Source organism: Belonocnema kinseyi, chromosome 3, assembly GCF_010883055.1.
Source record: "Belonocnema kinseyi isolate 2016_QV_RU_SX_M_011 chromosome 3, B_treatae_v1, whole genome shotgun sequence".
NCBI classification, from domain to species: domain Eukaryota; kingdom Metazoa; phylum Arthropoda; class Insecta; order Hymenoptera; family Cynipidae; genus Belonocnema; species Belonocnema kinseyi.
This window is the reverse complement of record NC_046659.1, coordinates 10,694,812-10,709,731: the sequence shown is the minus strand read 5'-3', so window position 1 is coordinate 10,709,731 and position 14,920 is coordinate 10,694,812. Positions and strand designations below refer to the sequence as shown.

Genomic DNA, 14,920 nt, shown 5'->3' with positions numbered 1-14,920 from the left:
AAAGAGGGAGCTCTTCTTAATATTTTGACACCAAAATCATGTCGATACACCTTACCGACTGCAAGTAAAGCCACCCACGCTTTAACTTGACAGACTGTACATCTTCAGTATATAAAAAAGGGAGATCTCAGAATTCTGACTCGAGAGAACTATCACTTGTGATTATCACAAGTATTTGTTTCGCAGAACTTAATTCCCAACTCTCACCTCGACGAGCTTTGCAAGGCAAGTTGGATTGAAATGTTACGACCTTATAATTGAATCGCAAATTAGAAATGGGAGGAATAGTTATTTTCACACTAAATTGATATTAATAAACCATTACATTGATAATAATGAACAATTAATCATATTCTTAATAATAATGACGGATGGTTAATGTTGAGTATTAATTTTGATAATTGATTTATTTTTCTAGAATTATAATAGGTGTAGAATAAGTATTACCATTTTATTGTTAATATGAAGAATAATATTAATATTCTTACCTTATTATATTCCATAGTTAAATCAAAGTGTAGTGGTAGTTGTAAGACTTTTAAGTCTTGTAATGTGGAGAAAGAGAGAGATTAGAGCCTTATTGAAATCTAAGTGATCTTGGACTTCGGTCACTGATCCGAAACCGCTCAAACAGTAATCAGTCCGTAATGCCCTCTGGGTGTCATTCTCACTGATTATTGAGCGAGAAAATATCTTTGGCCTCGTGCCTCATTGAAATCTAAACGATCTTGGACTTCGGTCCCTGATTCGAAACCGCTTAACAAATAATCAGTTTAAATGCCCTCCGCGTGACTTTCTCACAGATTGTTGAGCGAGGAAACTCCCGGATCTCGCACCTATTTAAATATTCTTTGAAGGGGGTTAACCCTCGCCAAAAGAGGGCTCGTGCCATCCAGAAACAGCATCCAAAGGAACTGCAAGCTTGTAGGGAACGTGGCTATTTCACCGCACCCAGTGGAGACGATCGCCATCAACCGGATTACGAGTTTCCGGCCAACTCACAAACAGGAACACCTTCGCCAAGAAGAAAACGGCCGTGCCCGACACTCGATATTGTGTCACCAATCACGAGTAGGAACCCACCTTCACCACCGAGAGGCTGTCTACCATATTCGGGGATGGTCCGGAGAACATCCCATACTTTATTTCCAAAACCCAAACGCCGTTTCACCTTTCTTCCAGAGGGTTTGGTTTACCCAGTGGACATAGATGACCATCCTGACATAATTCAAGATCGGGAGGTCCAAGAATTTAAGATAGAGAAATTCTTTAAGGGAATGCTGACTCCGTCCACGTCTCCAAGGATTTAGAACAGTGGAATGCAACCCTTAAAGCCCTGGAAGATGTTCGAACAATCCGCGGGAAAGAAAAACTTTCAGCAACCCACAGTGAGCCAAAAAAATCCACCAGAAGGAATGGAAGAACTGGACTCTTGGCTCCTTCGTACCCAGGGATAAGTTTTCATGAAACCACTCGAATCTACAAAAAACTGACCAAAAGGTCCCCCAGTAACATTACCACATGTTTCGATTGTTTCATAATTAAAACCACCAGCCCCTCTCGGGGCCACCAAACATACACGAGGGAATGTTTCCAATTGTTTTAACAGCAGGGTTGTAAATCATACGCAGTTTTTTTTCTTCCAATTTATTGAGAGTTTATGATAAAACTCTGTGAAAACATAAAACACATAAATAAAATGAACTTAAATAAAACCGAGATAAATAATATCTACAGTAAAAAATAAAACTAACTCAGGTTAACAGACACAAATATGTTATACCATAATCATCACAATGAAAAATAAAATTAGGCTAGTTAAAAAGTGACAAGAATGAAACACAGATCACAGTAAAAAATAAAATTAACCTAGACAAGAATTGTACATTCAAGCCTATTAATCAAAATGAACAATAAAGTCAACTCAATCATGACAGGGACCAAAACATAGAACTATGAAAGAGATGTACTCAACAAAGAGATCTAATCATCAAGAGCACTCATCTCACTAGCTTTCTGTGACAGAAGTTTAGCTTTCTCCGCTTTTAGTTCCTCTATTTCCTTTAGAAGGAAATCTCTTGGATGTGGCTTTGACACTTTCCGCTTCTTTGACAGAACGTGATTTTTTGCATAGCGTTCTCATATCTACTCCTCGCGTTCTTAAAGAAGTGAAATCATCTTTTGTCAACTTGGACGTCCTGCATACCTCCTCCACTTTTCTGGCTCTCATAAACCCTCCTTTGGGAAATAAGAGACTCATTTAGTTGATTTTCAACGATGAGCACTTTGTTCACAGAGAATTCTCTTTCAACAAAAGCTTTTCCATGACTTTCCAGGACTTAGATGCCCATGTTGGCTAGCTGAATGGTCTTCTTGCAGAAAGAACTAAACGTGTTCGTGTTCAATTTCCCTTCAACAATGCCCGAAAATTGAGGGTTGAGTAGCCAATCTGCTTAAAAAATCGTTTGTTTTATCTTCGGCATGACTGCTGGGTGGTTTCAATAACTGCAAACAAGAGACACATTCCAATAAAATTAAGATAACAGCATCAAAAGAAGAAAAAATTTATCAAACCTTGTACGAAATGCATCAAAATAAATGCCACTGATGGAACACCAGACCATGCACGGATGTTCCTTCATAGACACCGGCAGGCAAACGCGCACCATCGCAGCGTCTATCAAGTATGTTCCATTGCAACGATCCCTGTGACCGAAAACTCGCCGTTTCTGTATGAATTGAAAAGGCCCTATCCGTGATCGTCGATTGGTCAGCGAAAATTGGTCAACAAAAAATTTCTTGACCCCGTGGGTCAGCTGAACGATGTTTTCGTAAATGTCATTGTAGGCACCACTCACAACAAAAATTCGAGCTTTCCTAAAATGATTTATTTTCGTTGATTTTTTTACATTTTTGCACCATATATGTAACCAAACATTTAAAAACTAGCCTTCCTAAAATACTTACGATATTCTTAATGAGTTCCAGGACTATAAAGCACCTTGAGAAACATTTTTATAATAGTTTACTAGAGTTCAGGCATATTGAACCAACACAAAGGCATTCTTTGCACAAGATGAACATCACAGAGGACCTGCGTGAACTCATAGAAAACCTAAATAGCAAGGTTTTACCAACGCATTTGAAAGCAACGGTAACTGCGTTAAAGGTGCAACTTCTTGTGTATTGCGCAACTGTGGCGGTTATTAGAACGTTGGGCCGCACAACTAGGCCTACAAATGCAGTATTTGCGTCAGGAACGAATTAAGATCCACCGTCGAAGATCAAGTTGGATATGAATGTCAGCAAAGTAAGGTACGAATTTGATCGAATGACTCAATAGAAGAGAGGAAATAGAACCAGAAATTTTGTTAATAAAATCATCCACCCTCGGTAAATTAAGACATTGAAACCAGCAATTTTTATGATATTATAGGCTCCTAAGGGCAGAGACTTGGCATTCTTAATGCTAAACTGCGTCGGAAAAAGAAATGTAGTGCAAGCAGGCAACGAAATCGAACCTTTTAGGCAGATGAAAGAAGGTACTATCGCAAACTGAGCGTAAAGCAAAATAACCAGCCAGATAACGAGGTCCCTCGATTGGAAGACATCATTAACTACTGTTCGGGTGTTTGGGGGAAAACTAACAGAAGCAATTTGGACACTGCGTGATTTCAAATAGAAAAAGCAATAGCCAGCAATAACCCTAAAATGGCGCTGACACCTAGTTCTTATGCCAGGCTTTAAAAATCAGAAGCTAAAAATCCACCTGAACTTAGACCGATAGCCTGTCTTCCAACAATTTATAAATGCCTTACAGTTTTCAAAGTACATGTGGTGTATTCTCACTGCGACGAGAATGACATCCTAACAGAAGAATAAAAAGAATTTTGTAAAAACTCTCGGGGCAGTAAAGATCTACTAACCATAGACCCTGCTGGCATGAGACAAACTCGTAAACATCAAAGAAACTTGTACATGCCATATATTGTCTACAAGGAAGCATTTTCTTCCATTTCACATGACTCAAGTACATGAATCAAGTATATAACTCATGGACAACCAAAGATAACTAAATTAATACGCATTACAAAGGCTATCTCTTCAGGAGACTCCTTTCGTACACTCTGCTTCTATTCAGCGTTGAACTTCTTGAGCAAAACACTAAATAGCATGTCTCATGGGTTCCAAATACATTATAATGGGACCAGTCATCAAGTAATACATCTTCTATACGTGGACGATCTGAACCTATACATTAGTTCGGATCAAAAACCGTAGCATGTGATTAACAAAGACAAGATAAATACAGGCAGTGCATTTAATAACAAGAGAATTAGGGTACGCAGAGAAAGAGAACGAGTTTAAGAATGACATCAAGGCAATGGCGGAGGGCGAGTCATATAAATACCCAGGTATTCTCGAAACTAAGGGTATTCAGCATACGGAAGTTTTGCCGAATTCACAAAGGTAACTCAGCGATTTGAAGGGTAGTTCTACCACGACATAGCGGGAGTAGGGCCTTTGTAGATTGCAAGAAACTGTGTAAGTCACAAGTTATACAGTTGCAAGACTGTTTTAACAGTAAGCGAGAAGCTGCGCTTTACAACATATCTGTAAAGAGGATCTCAATTATACGTCCTTGAATTTGTCCTCAGGGGATGCCTTGAATATCGGGGCAGAGAGCACAGAAGCATTAGAAACGTAATGCAGAAAAAAAGCCATCCACGGTGAGCACCTCAAAATGTTAGATTAACATGAAGTGGATAGTAAGGCATCCAATATTCGGGTGAAAAGGGCGCCCTATGTCCAGAAACGGAAGGATTCATCACTGCGACTCAGAACAGTGTTGACAACACCAACAATTATCGCAAGCACGTGTTACATCAATACGTGGTTGACATGTGCCGATTATGTGGAGATAGCCACGAATCCATGGAGCACATTATTGTTGGTTGTCGCATAATGGCTCAGAGAGAATATATGCGCGGACATATTGATGTAGCGAGCAATCTTTGATATCAGTAGATTGAACAGCAATGGAAAATGTCTCGATTGTTCCTTCTTTGATAGATGCACACATGTAACACTAGGCATGAGTGTGTTACGCAGTAATAGAACGTTACACGATTTTTCGTTTTTCGATAGTCGAATATTTGAAGTCAATGGTCCCAACAGAGCTGCCTTGATTTGCGATTGCTTGGATTTTAGTGACGTTCATTGGTCAGAGTGCGCGTCGGTATTTGAATTTTAAATACTTACACAAACTGGAGGCAATGAGAGTCATTCAGCCGAAACATGCACATATCAAAGTGGCCTTTTCGAGATCACTATTGGAAATAGTAATCGAGTCGAATTGTAGTTATAGCTCAATAATACGATGTGTTGCTTCTTACAAAAATGAAAGGAGAGAGATTCTACCATATACAATACGAAAGAAGTAAAGTTGATGAGTAAGAAAGAGAAGAGTATAGCGTCATAGCGGGTTAATGTTCCTGTGTTAAATAGAGACAAAGACAGAAGTATGCCTGCAGATTATAAACATTCTAATTTCAAAAAACGTTCAAATTAAGATACTTTATGAAATTTATTTTGACAATTTTAAGGGTTTCCAAAGAAGTTAGAGGGATTATTGGGAATTTTTTTTAATCCAAGGAATTTAAAAGAGCTTTAAACAATTGTAAAGATTTTTAACAGATATCAAAGAATTTGAAATAGTTTGAGGTATTATAAATATTTTAAGGAATTTTTTATTAATTTGGCCAATTTAATAGGATTTCAGATTTTAAACAAATTGCAGTTAATTTAAAAACTGATTTTAGTCACTTAATTCATTCAAAAGGATTTTAAACAAGTTAGATTATCTTAAAAGATTCCAAGGTATTTTCGGAAGCTCTGAAAAGTTTCGACAAATCTTAAAATATTCAAAATAAATCTTTAGGAAATTACAAAAACTGCAAGGTATTTTCCAGAGATTTAAAAAGTTTGAAGTGATTTAAAATTTTTTTGAACAACTTGAAACACTTTCAGGAAATATATATATAAATATTCCAAGGAATTTTTGAGGTATTTTTAAAAATAATTTCAAGAGATTTTAAAGAATGAGTAGAGTTCTAAAGAATTACAAAAGAATCCAGGTCATTTTCAACAGATGTACATAATTTAAAAAAAAATAAAAAAATTTCAGTGGAAATGAAAACTTTTAGATGTTCTCAAAATATCACAACGAATTTTCAATCGATTTCAGTAATTTAATTGAGTTCAGGGAACTTGAAATATTTTAGATGATTAAACAAAAATTCCACGGAATTTCAAAATTCTAAGGAATTAAAAAAAATGTTGAGGGTTTAAAAACGTTTCGAGTTTTGGTGAGGAAAAGCGAAGTATATATATATATATAAATCCCAACTTAAAGGATATGATACTTTTTATCTCATTCAATAACCTCAATATTTTTTCATTACAAATTAAATTTTTTTATTTATATACTCCATAAGTTTCTAACAGACGACGATGTAAATTAGTTTGTTGACCTATACTTCAACATTTCGCGTTATCTAGGTTAGGTAAGCAGCCAATAGATGGCGGCAAGTTTAGCGTAATATAAATTCAATGTATTATAACTAAAACAGCGCAACGCGTGGCCGGGTCTGCTAGTATATACATAATTAAAAGTTTGTCATAAGGACAACCGCAGGATTTCGCGGGGAGCGGGTGCTAATCTGAAAAACTGCACCTGATCGCAGTGAAATCGCGGTAAAATTTCAGCCATAACGTCTCACGCCCGTGAGATAGGTGTTCACAGTCTGTGACGGAATCAATATGACGATCCGGCATAAGCCTCGTGCATCCTGAGGACACGGAACGACCCAAGGATGACCACCTTCTTCATTTTTCCCGCAAGTGTTTTAGCATATTGTTGACACGCAGGGATGCTTTTCAGGCTATTAAGCAGTGAAAAATTGGCACCTCCAAGAGCGCCGATTATAAGGACGATTAGTTTAAAAGAATATTCCGGGTACAATCGTCGCAACTCCCTTATAAGATCTCTATACCTCTTTTTCTTTTCATTCTCCTTGGCTATGACGTGTTTGTCAGCTGGTGCCCAAAATTCGATAAAAAACATGGTTCGCTGCCCGAATTCAAGGAGAACTATGTCAGTCCTCGAGTGTGCAACAGAAACAATTGCCGAGAATATAAAGTTCCAGTATATGTGGTACTTCTCATTCTCGACAATTGACTCTATTTCCCAGGAGCGTTTAGTAAAGCGATTTTAGCATGTTATTGACACGCAGGGATGCTTTTCAGGCTAATAACCAGTGAAATCACGGCATCTCCAAGATTGCCGATTATAAGGACAATTAGTTTAACAGAACCTTTCTTTCTTTTCATTCTCCTTAGCTATGAAGTATTTGTCAGCTGGCGCCCAAAATTCGATAACAAACATGGTTCGCTTCTCGAATTCAAGGAGAACTAAGTCAGGCCTCAAGTGTGCAATAGAAACAATTGTCAAGAATATAAATTTCCAGTATATGCGGCACTTTTCATTTTCGACAATTGACTCTTTTTCCCAGGTGCGTTTAGCAGAGCGATATTCAGGTTATTGCCGTAAGAGTGACAGAGATGGAAATAAAGCACTCTTAGTACTGCATTGTGCCTTTGGATGTAGGTCGTTCCCGCATGAGTTGGACAACTAGATAGTATGTGTGCTAGATACTCGGGGTGTGCATAGCATGCCCAGCAGCTATCATTGGAAATGTGTTGGCTTGAAATGTGACGACGGTATGTTAAGGTGAAAATGACAATATCCTCTATCGGAAGGCTGCCCACGGTTGGCCTTAGTGCCGCCTCTCTTTCTCTGTTGCCGGCTTGTTCTGGCTATGGTAGAATAGGTACTCCGATTACATAGCCCCATATTTGGAGTAGTTTAGCATGGTTTCGCAGACGTTGATGCGAAAAGTGCGATAGTTCTGGGTGTTTCTCGCACCACGGAGCATGTAGTCGTGCCATGCAAATTTTTAAGACAATGACTAGCTTAGATTTTTTTGCTACTTTTTGCTTTACAATGCACAGTGGGCCAGGCGATCCGGTTCCGTGGCCAAAAGTCCAATTTTCAAACTTTCGAATTTGTACGAAACCATCAGGTCATTGTAATCAGTGATAATTGGGGTATTTTACACATAAATAATAGTTAAATTAATAAAACACTCCTCCATTGGCAGACATGCTAAGTTAAAAATGTTTAAAAAATTCTTCATGTGTTTTTCGTTCAAGTATTTAATATAGGTATGCGTTTTTTTTAATAGTTATTTTTCCCTTATCACCCTTAGACACATAGAAGTTAGGAAAAATGTTAAGTGATTGAAAAAAATTCGAATATAATTTCTGCTACATTGATGTTAGAAAATAATTAGTACTTTTGTAAAATACCTTCTTTCATTCAATTATTCCCCGATGTTCCGCAAGATATCAAAAATTTTCAAATGTCAATATGTTCACTATAATGTATACTTGACGGTAGGGGTTCTCCATTTTGCCCCTTTTTATAAATAATATAATAATCTCAAGTAATAGTCAGCGCCCGAGCGCCAAGAACTGGCCTGTCTGCAGCGAGCCGCCACATACGCATGCACGCACACGTCTTATGTTTCGCTGTGCTTTTCACTTGTTTTCCAGTGTTTACTTTGCTTCGAAAGCTTATCTAAAGTTACAAGTTTTTACTTTTTCTTGTGTTGCGTTTTTTTCTCTCCTGGATTTGATTATATTGCCCATAATGTCGAAATTTACCAAAAGAGAGATTATTGACTTTCTCATGAATAATAATTTGGATTCAACTATTCATTACATTGTATCGAAACTTAATTTGAGTATTGAAAATATCCCAGAGAGAGACATAAGAGCTTTAATGAAGAAAATGCGAGTTTTTAAATCTAAACGTGATACAAAATTTGAAGCTGCGCAACGTTTTTCAACAAGATTTGAATTTAATAATGGTGAATGATTAAATTCAAATTTTTCTGGTCCTTTCATTGCAGTACAAGATTTTTCTTCCCCTTCACACTTCGGACGCCCATCGCTTAATTTTGCTCAAAAATCTAATCGTTCAACATGTCAAAAAGTTTTTAAATTCAGTGCTGAGCTGAAACATGATCCCCTAAGGTTAATTATGGCTTGCCGTTACGCAGCGAAACAATCTGCAAGTAGAGATTTGTATTCGATTTTCGATATTTTAGAAAATTCAGAAACCCCAAGCAAAATTAGGAAATTATTAAGTGAACCATCTGTTTCACTAAAAAAAGAAAACTGCACAAGAAGCTTTAGCATTTTTATTTGAAAATTCACTTTCTAAGGAAGAGTGTCAAAATATACGTTTGGAATCCAAATCATGTGGAGCGGATATTTGGCTACATATGTGACGTGGCTTACTCTGAAAAGTGAGATTTTCCAGAACGAGCCGTCGAAGTCGACCCGACAGGCGCGACTTTTAGGAGAGAGGGAAGACTCACGAAATCTTCCCTCTCCCCTTAACACTACCTTCTCTTGCATATAGCGGCGCCACTGCCGCGTTTCACGGACCGGGTATAGATGAGACGCGGAGATGTAGTGGTATGTGATAGGAGGTGTTTCACGGGATCTCGAGCTCTCGAACGAAAGTCGGATTTCCCGGTACCTAATAACTCAATTATTAGCTATAATAACGCTCGGATTTTTTTTCGATGATTTCATTAAAAAGAGCAACTCAAAAACTATCGAAAGGTGTAAAAACCGCGATTTCGATTTTTTTAGAGTAAGCCCCCTTTCTTCGGCGCATGTCACATATAATGATATTACAGTTGCTAAAGAAGAATCCAGGCCACCAAAGGAAACAGTTTCTATTTCCGAATAAAAGAGCACAACCATTCAAGCTTTATTGAAACATACTAGAAAACCAATGACAAATTTGCAGGCAGAAGTGATTATTCAGTATATGAAAAGCAAAGGCGTTACGAAAAGAGAAGCACTAATGATGTGCTCTTGGTTTTTCGATGGAAGTTCTGGTTATTCGTGTTTTAAGCAAAACTACACATTAACAAAAGAAAACATTCCGCAGAGCGATCAAAATTTATTTGTTACCACAGTTATTCCACTGCGATTGTTAACCGCAATTAGTATCATACTATGGAATAACAAAGCATTGCAATCACCAATATCTTGTCGTCCTCTTACTATAGAATACACTAAAGAATCAGCAGATGTTGTTTTAGCTTAAAATTAGAATTTTCGTTTTAATCATTTTCGATGCATTAAACCAAATTACAAGTCAATTCTTTTTTTTTAAACCTTTTTTCGTATTTGCCGTCGTTCAGCATAAAAATGGAATTTCATTTTTGGACATCATTTTCTATGGATAAAACCATAAACATTGGAGAAGGAATTCTGGTTAACGAACTCGTTCTTTCTTTTAGGACTTTTAATTTTCCTCTTCAGGGGATCTCAAGAAGTGGAAATACGTTGAAATCGAAATAAATAACTCATTAATTTTAATAAACTGGTATACAACTATTGAAAACCCTATTGTTCACGCATCAGCCAAAGTTCAATGATGAAAATTAGTTCTGCAAAGAAAGACATCAGGAAATCAGCACAAGAAGCAAAAAAACGTGCACTTTATTTCCTATTTGTTTGGAAATGATATAAGTGTTTCGGAAAAAATGAGCCAGAAAAATATTAAAAGTGTCTCCAAATAGATCCAGAAGATAATCCATACCATTGGTGGAGTGAGGAAAGCCGGAAATACAAAATTTATGTTGAAATCGTAAGACAAAATTTGTATATTCTTTCTGTAAGCGTAAAACAAATATTTTCGGTGAGCCCTGATAAGCTGGAAAAGAGTGACTAGGTTCATTGAAATACAGTGGGCGTAGAAGAAATATTTTCGATGAGTCTAGACTCTTCGCTAACCAGAAACTGCATTTTATTCAAAACTTTTTTAAACCTCCTATCCATCAAAAGAGACCTTAAAGCTGTAGCATATTCAAAATTAAAATTTGGATTAATGTATTTAAGAAATATTTCTCTAAATGTATATTTTATTGAAAGAATAATAGAGTAAATTGTTTCTCCGATTTCGCAAGAGAAATTGCAAAGCACGGAATCTAAAATTTCATCTGATAAAACATTTAAATATTTATTGTATATTTAAATTTGACGGATATTGCCATGGTATAAAGTCCGGAATATCAGAATCAAAAGTTGTTTACGTTAACATAACCTGATATAACTTTGTTTAACACAGGTTAGTTTGCCATATATTCTAGCAGAACTTCACTTTCATCTTTTGCTGTCTTTGTTGTCCAGCGTAGCTCAAGCGAAAAACACAGGTCGCTATGAAATCCAGTTAAAGTTTCAAGCAAAATCAAAACCACGAATCTACACTTAAGAAAATTATATCCTCCCTTATACTCAGGGCAAGAATGTTGCTTGTCAGTATTTGGTGCTGTCCCTTCATGAACATGTGTATACAATATATCGGCCATGCCTGAACGCCATCCTGAGAGAGAGGATACAGAGGGTACAAAACGCGTATCTCATATTCACATACGGAATTAGAAAATGTTACCATATTTATATGTCTTTTAACTGTTATCTTTTATCCTAAAGTTCTGCATTTGAAAAATTTTTAGAATTTTCCAATCAATTATTTTTTCAATTCATTTCGGTTTGATTTTAAATAAGCAACTTTTATTGCGCGTAATGTATAATATTTAGTATTGTTTTCAACCAATATCTTACCTGGATGAGTATTAGAATGATTTGTCAACGGGATGGCGAGTCTGGCATTAACAGCCAGTAAATGATCCCTTCTTTGTAAAAGACTATTTACATGCTCTTCTAGTCTCAAATTTTCCGCCCTCAGTTGATGAAGACATGACAATAACGATGCAACTGAAAAAATAAATAGCACTTAGCTTAAATACTACGAGACCGATGGTGCGCTTGAACGCGCGTGTTTTCGTCATTTAAAATATTTTGTAATTATCTTTGACATTTTTTTGCAGTTCAAAGAAATCCTAAACAATCCGAGACAATCAAAAGTAAGTTTTTAATCCTCTTCAAACCTTCTCAATCCGTTTTTCAATCCCAGAATAAATCCCAAATTTAATCCGAATGGATCCGAGGCTCACTTATCAGTATCCTTCTCTATATATGTATCAGCATCAGCTTCAATCCAAACCCATAACGAATCCATTTTTCTGTCCCTGCCTCGAATCGTTTTTAATAAGCGGAATTTCTTAAATTCGACCAAAATGAATCCAATTGAATCTGACTCCAGTCCGCATAGATATGTGTGAACCCGTAATCAATTCGAATGAATCAAACACCAATCGGAAACAAACTTCTACTCCTTTCTAATCCGATTCTCAATCTGAATAAAATCAAGGCTCGACCAAAGTCAGTATTAATCTTTTTAATGCTCTTAGGTACGGGCCCTCAATCCGAGTGAATCGGAAGCCAATCCGTTCCAACCTTTCAATAGTCTTAAATCCGTGCGTCAACGTAAACTTGTATCGCAAACCACCTTCTAGTCCTTTTCAATCCGTACGCCCAATTCTATCAATCCGGAGCTCATCCAAAAAGTCTTCGACCCTTCTTAATTCTTGCACAAACATTAACTTTAATCCGACTTAATCAGAATTAATCCCAACCCGCCATTTAATTATTTACTTGAGATCCAGAGAATTTTTTTGCTTATGAAAATTGAAATTTTGTATGTTTTCGGAAATGGTGCAAGATATCATAAATGAGTAAAAGAACTTTTTGTAGAACTCTTAACTGTGAAAAATATTTTCTAATCATTTTTTGTAACTATTGTTGTTTGTAAGAATAATGCGAGACTTCGATTTTATGAAAAAAATGCGCGTAATCACAACAGTTATTTAGCCCGCATAAAACTCACAAGTTATTTTCCTTATGATAATACAAATTCAACAAAAAATTGGAAAAAATTTAGTGTTGGTTTTTTTTTAGAAAATCGACTTTTAGTATTTTCAGAAAAACCGCCGCCATTTTGTTAATTTTGAACATTTTGTAAATTTTCTTTTGATCTGAAATGGATTCGATCAACTGTTCTTTATTGTTAATTCCTAAAGTTTTCCTGTATGCCTTATTGCAGGGGTCTCCAGAAGTAGATCCTGTATCTACTAGCAATCCCAGGCCAATAGGTCGGACCTACTCAGTTTTGACCCAGAACTGTCAAAACCCTTTACCTGATTTGAGCCGCTGGGAACCCTTAAACTCGACACCCTTAATTCTATTCGAAACTTCATTCTAAAATTGAGAATTATGAAATAAAATAATGATTGTTTAGTTTTTATTGCTTTAATATTGCTAAATAAAATATTCCATGCAATTATAATTTTTTATACTAACAATTTAAATTCCCTACAAATCTTTTTGTTTATAAATAATTCAAAATTTAATTTTCAAATTCAGACTTAAATTTATCCAAAGTATATCAATTTTTACAATATGTTAATACCTATGCAAAGAATTTTTTCCCTTCAGTTGCGATAGCATTTTTCAAAACTTTTCTATCAAAAACTAAAAATTAGTTTTTATTTTAAAAGTTTTTTTTTAATGATTAAATTTCAATGTAGTTTAAAGCATTATCAACTTAAAAACTATTTTTATATAAGAGGACTAATGCAATTTTTAAACTTATAATTTTAATTGATCAATTTTTAAAGTATTTAATTTTTTTATTTTCGAAATTTTATTCTTAAATAATTTCATTCACAGATTCTCCATTTGAGAAAACGCTTAAATTTTGAACGCTTTGAATTTATTTTTACCACTTTTTTTATTATTAGTATTTTTAAAATTATTTAATATTATTAATGTCGATAACAGTTATTTGTGAAAAATTATCGGCAATTGCTTAGTTAAAATACGTTAAATAAAATAATTCGTATTTCAAGGTCTGTCTAAGATATGCCAGTAAAAAGAGTACTCCGAGCCCTTCCAACTAGGATTTTTTTTAACGGATCATAAATTTCCTCTCTGTTTTCCCGTCGAAAAAAATTGGTAGATATTGAAAAAGGCCGGGCCATCTTGGGTCACGCTGCACCTGCGGATTTTGGAGATCCCTACCGTATCGAGATGATTAAAAATATTGTATTTTTTCTTTCGAAAATCTTTTTATTGGGTCAACTTATGGTCGCCGAGGACCACCCCTTGTATAAATCCTGACAATGTTGCCACCTTTGCATATCTCAACGGTTGCGAGACCGTTTTCTTTTCCTTTTTTGCGAACCTCGTCGTTCTTAAGATAAATCAATATTTTTATCTTCGAAGTTTTACATTGGGTTAATTCGGGAACTCGCGGGCCATCCGGGTATGGAATACCCTGAAAATTTAGGCAGTTTTCACGCACCTCTAATTTACTCTACTATGTTAGTTGGAGGTGGTCGACGATCTTCATCAAAACGTGACAATTCGTTCTGTTTTCGTCGATTCCTTTTCGTTTTTGAGATATAACAAAATTTATTTGAATTTTTAAATCATTCTACTGGGTTAGATCGAGTTCGTCGAATACAATCCTGCTCTGCAAACCCCTGGAAATTGGCTAAGTTTTTATGCATTTCTGATCGTTTTCGACACATTTCAAAATTTAGACTTTTTTTATTTTGAAATTTTTTTACTGATTTAGGTCCAGATGGCCGAGGACCATGCCCCTTTACAAACTCCTAAAAATTTTGTAATTTTTCGCGTATCCCTCACCGTTTTCAAGATAACTCAATGTTTTTATTTTATTTAAGATTTCTTTTTTATTGAGACAGTTTATTTTTTTATTTATTTAGTTTTCACGTTTCTTTGACCATTGTTTAAGAAATTCAAAATTTTATTTTTTCCTCATTTCAAAAATCTGTTAACTGGTTTA

At 35.7% G+C, this 14,920-nt stretch overlaps 1 protein-coding gene across 2 annotated transcripts in view; it reads right to left on the bottom strand.

The window, feature by feature from the left end:
• LOC117170229 (protein AF-10-like) overlaps positions 1-14,920 on the bottom strand; it is a 688,368-nt gene that overhangs the window by 57,410 nt on the left and 616,038 nt on the right. For both annotated transcript variants that reach the window (XM_033356851.1, XM_033356852.1), the window contains one exon: positions 11,773-11,925. In XM_033356851.1, coding sequence (XP_033212742.1) covers positions 11,773-11,925 — 153 coding nt within the window. The remainder of the gene's footprint in view (positions 1-11,772; positions 11,926-14,920) is intronic.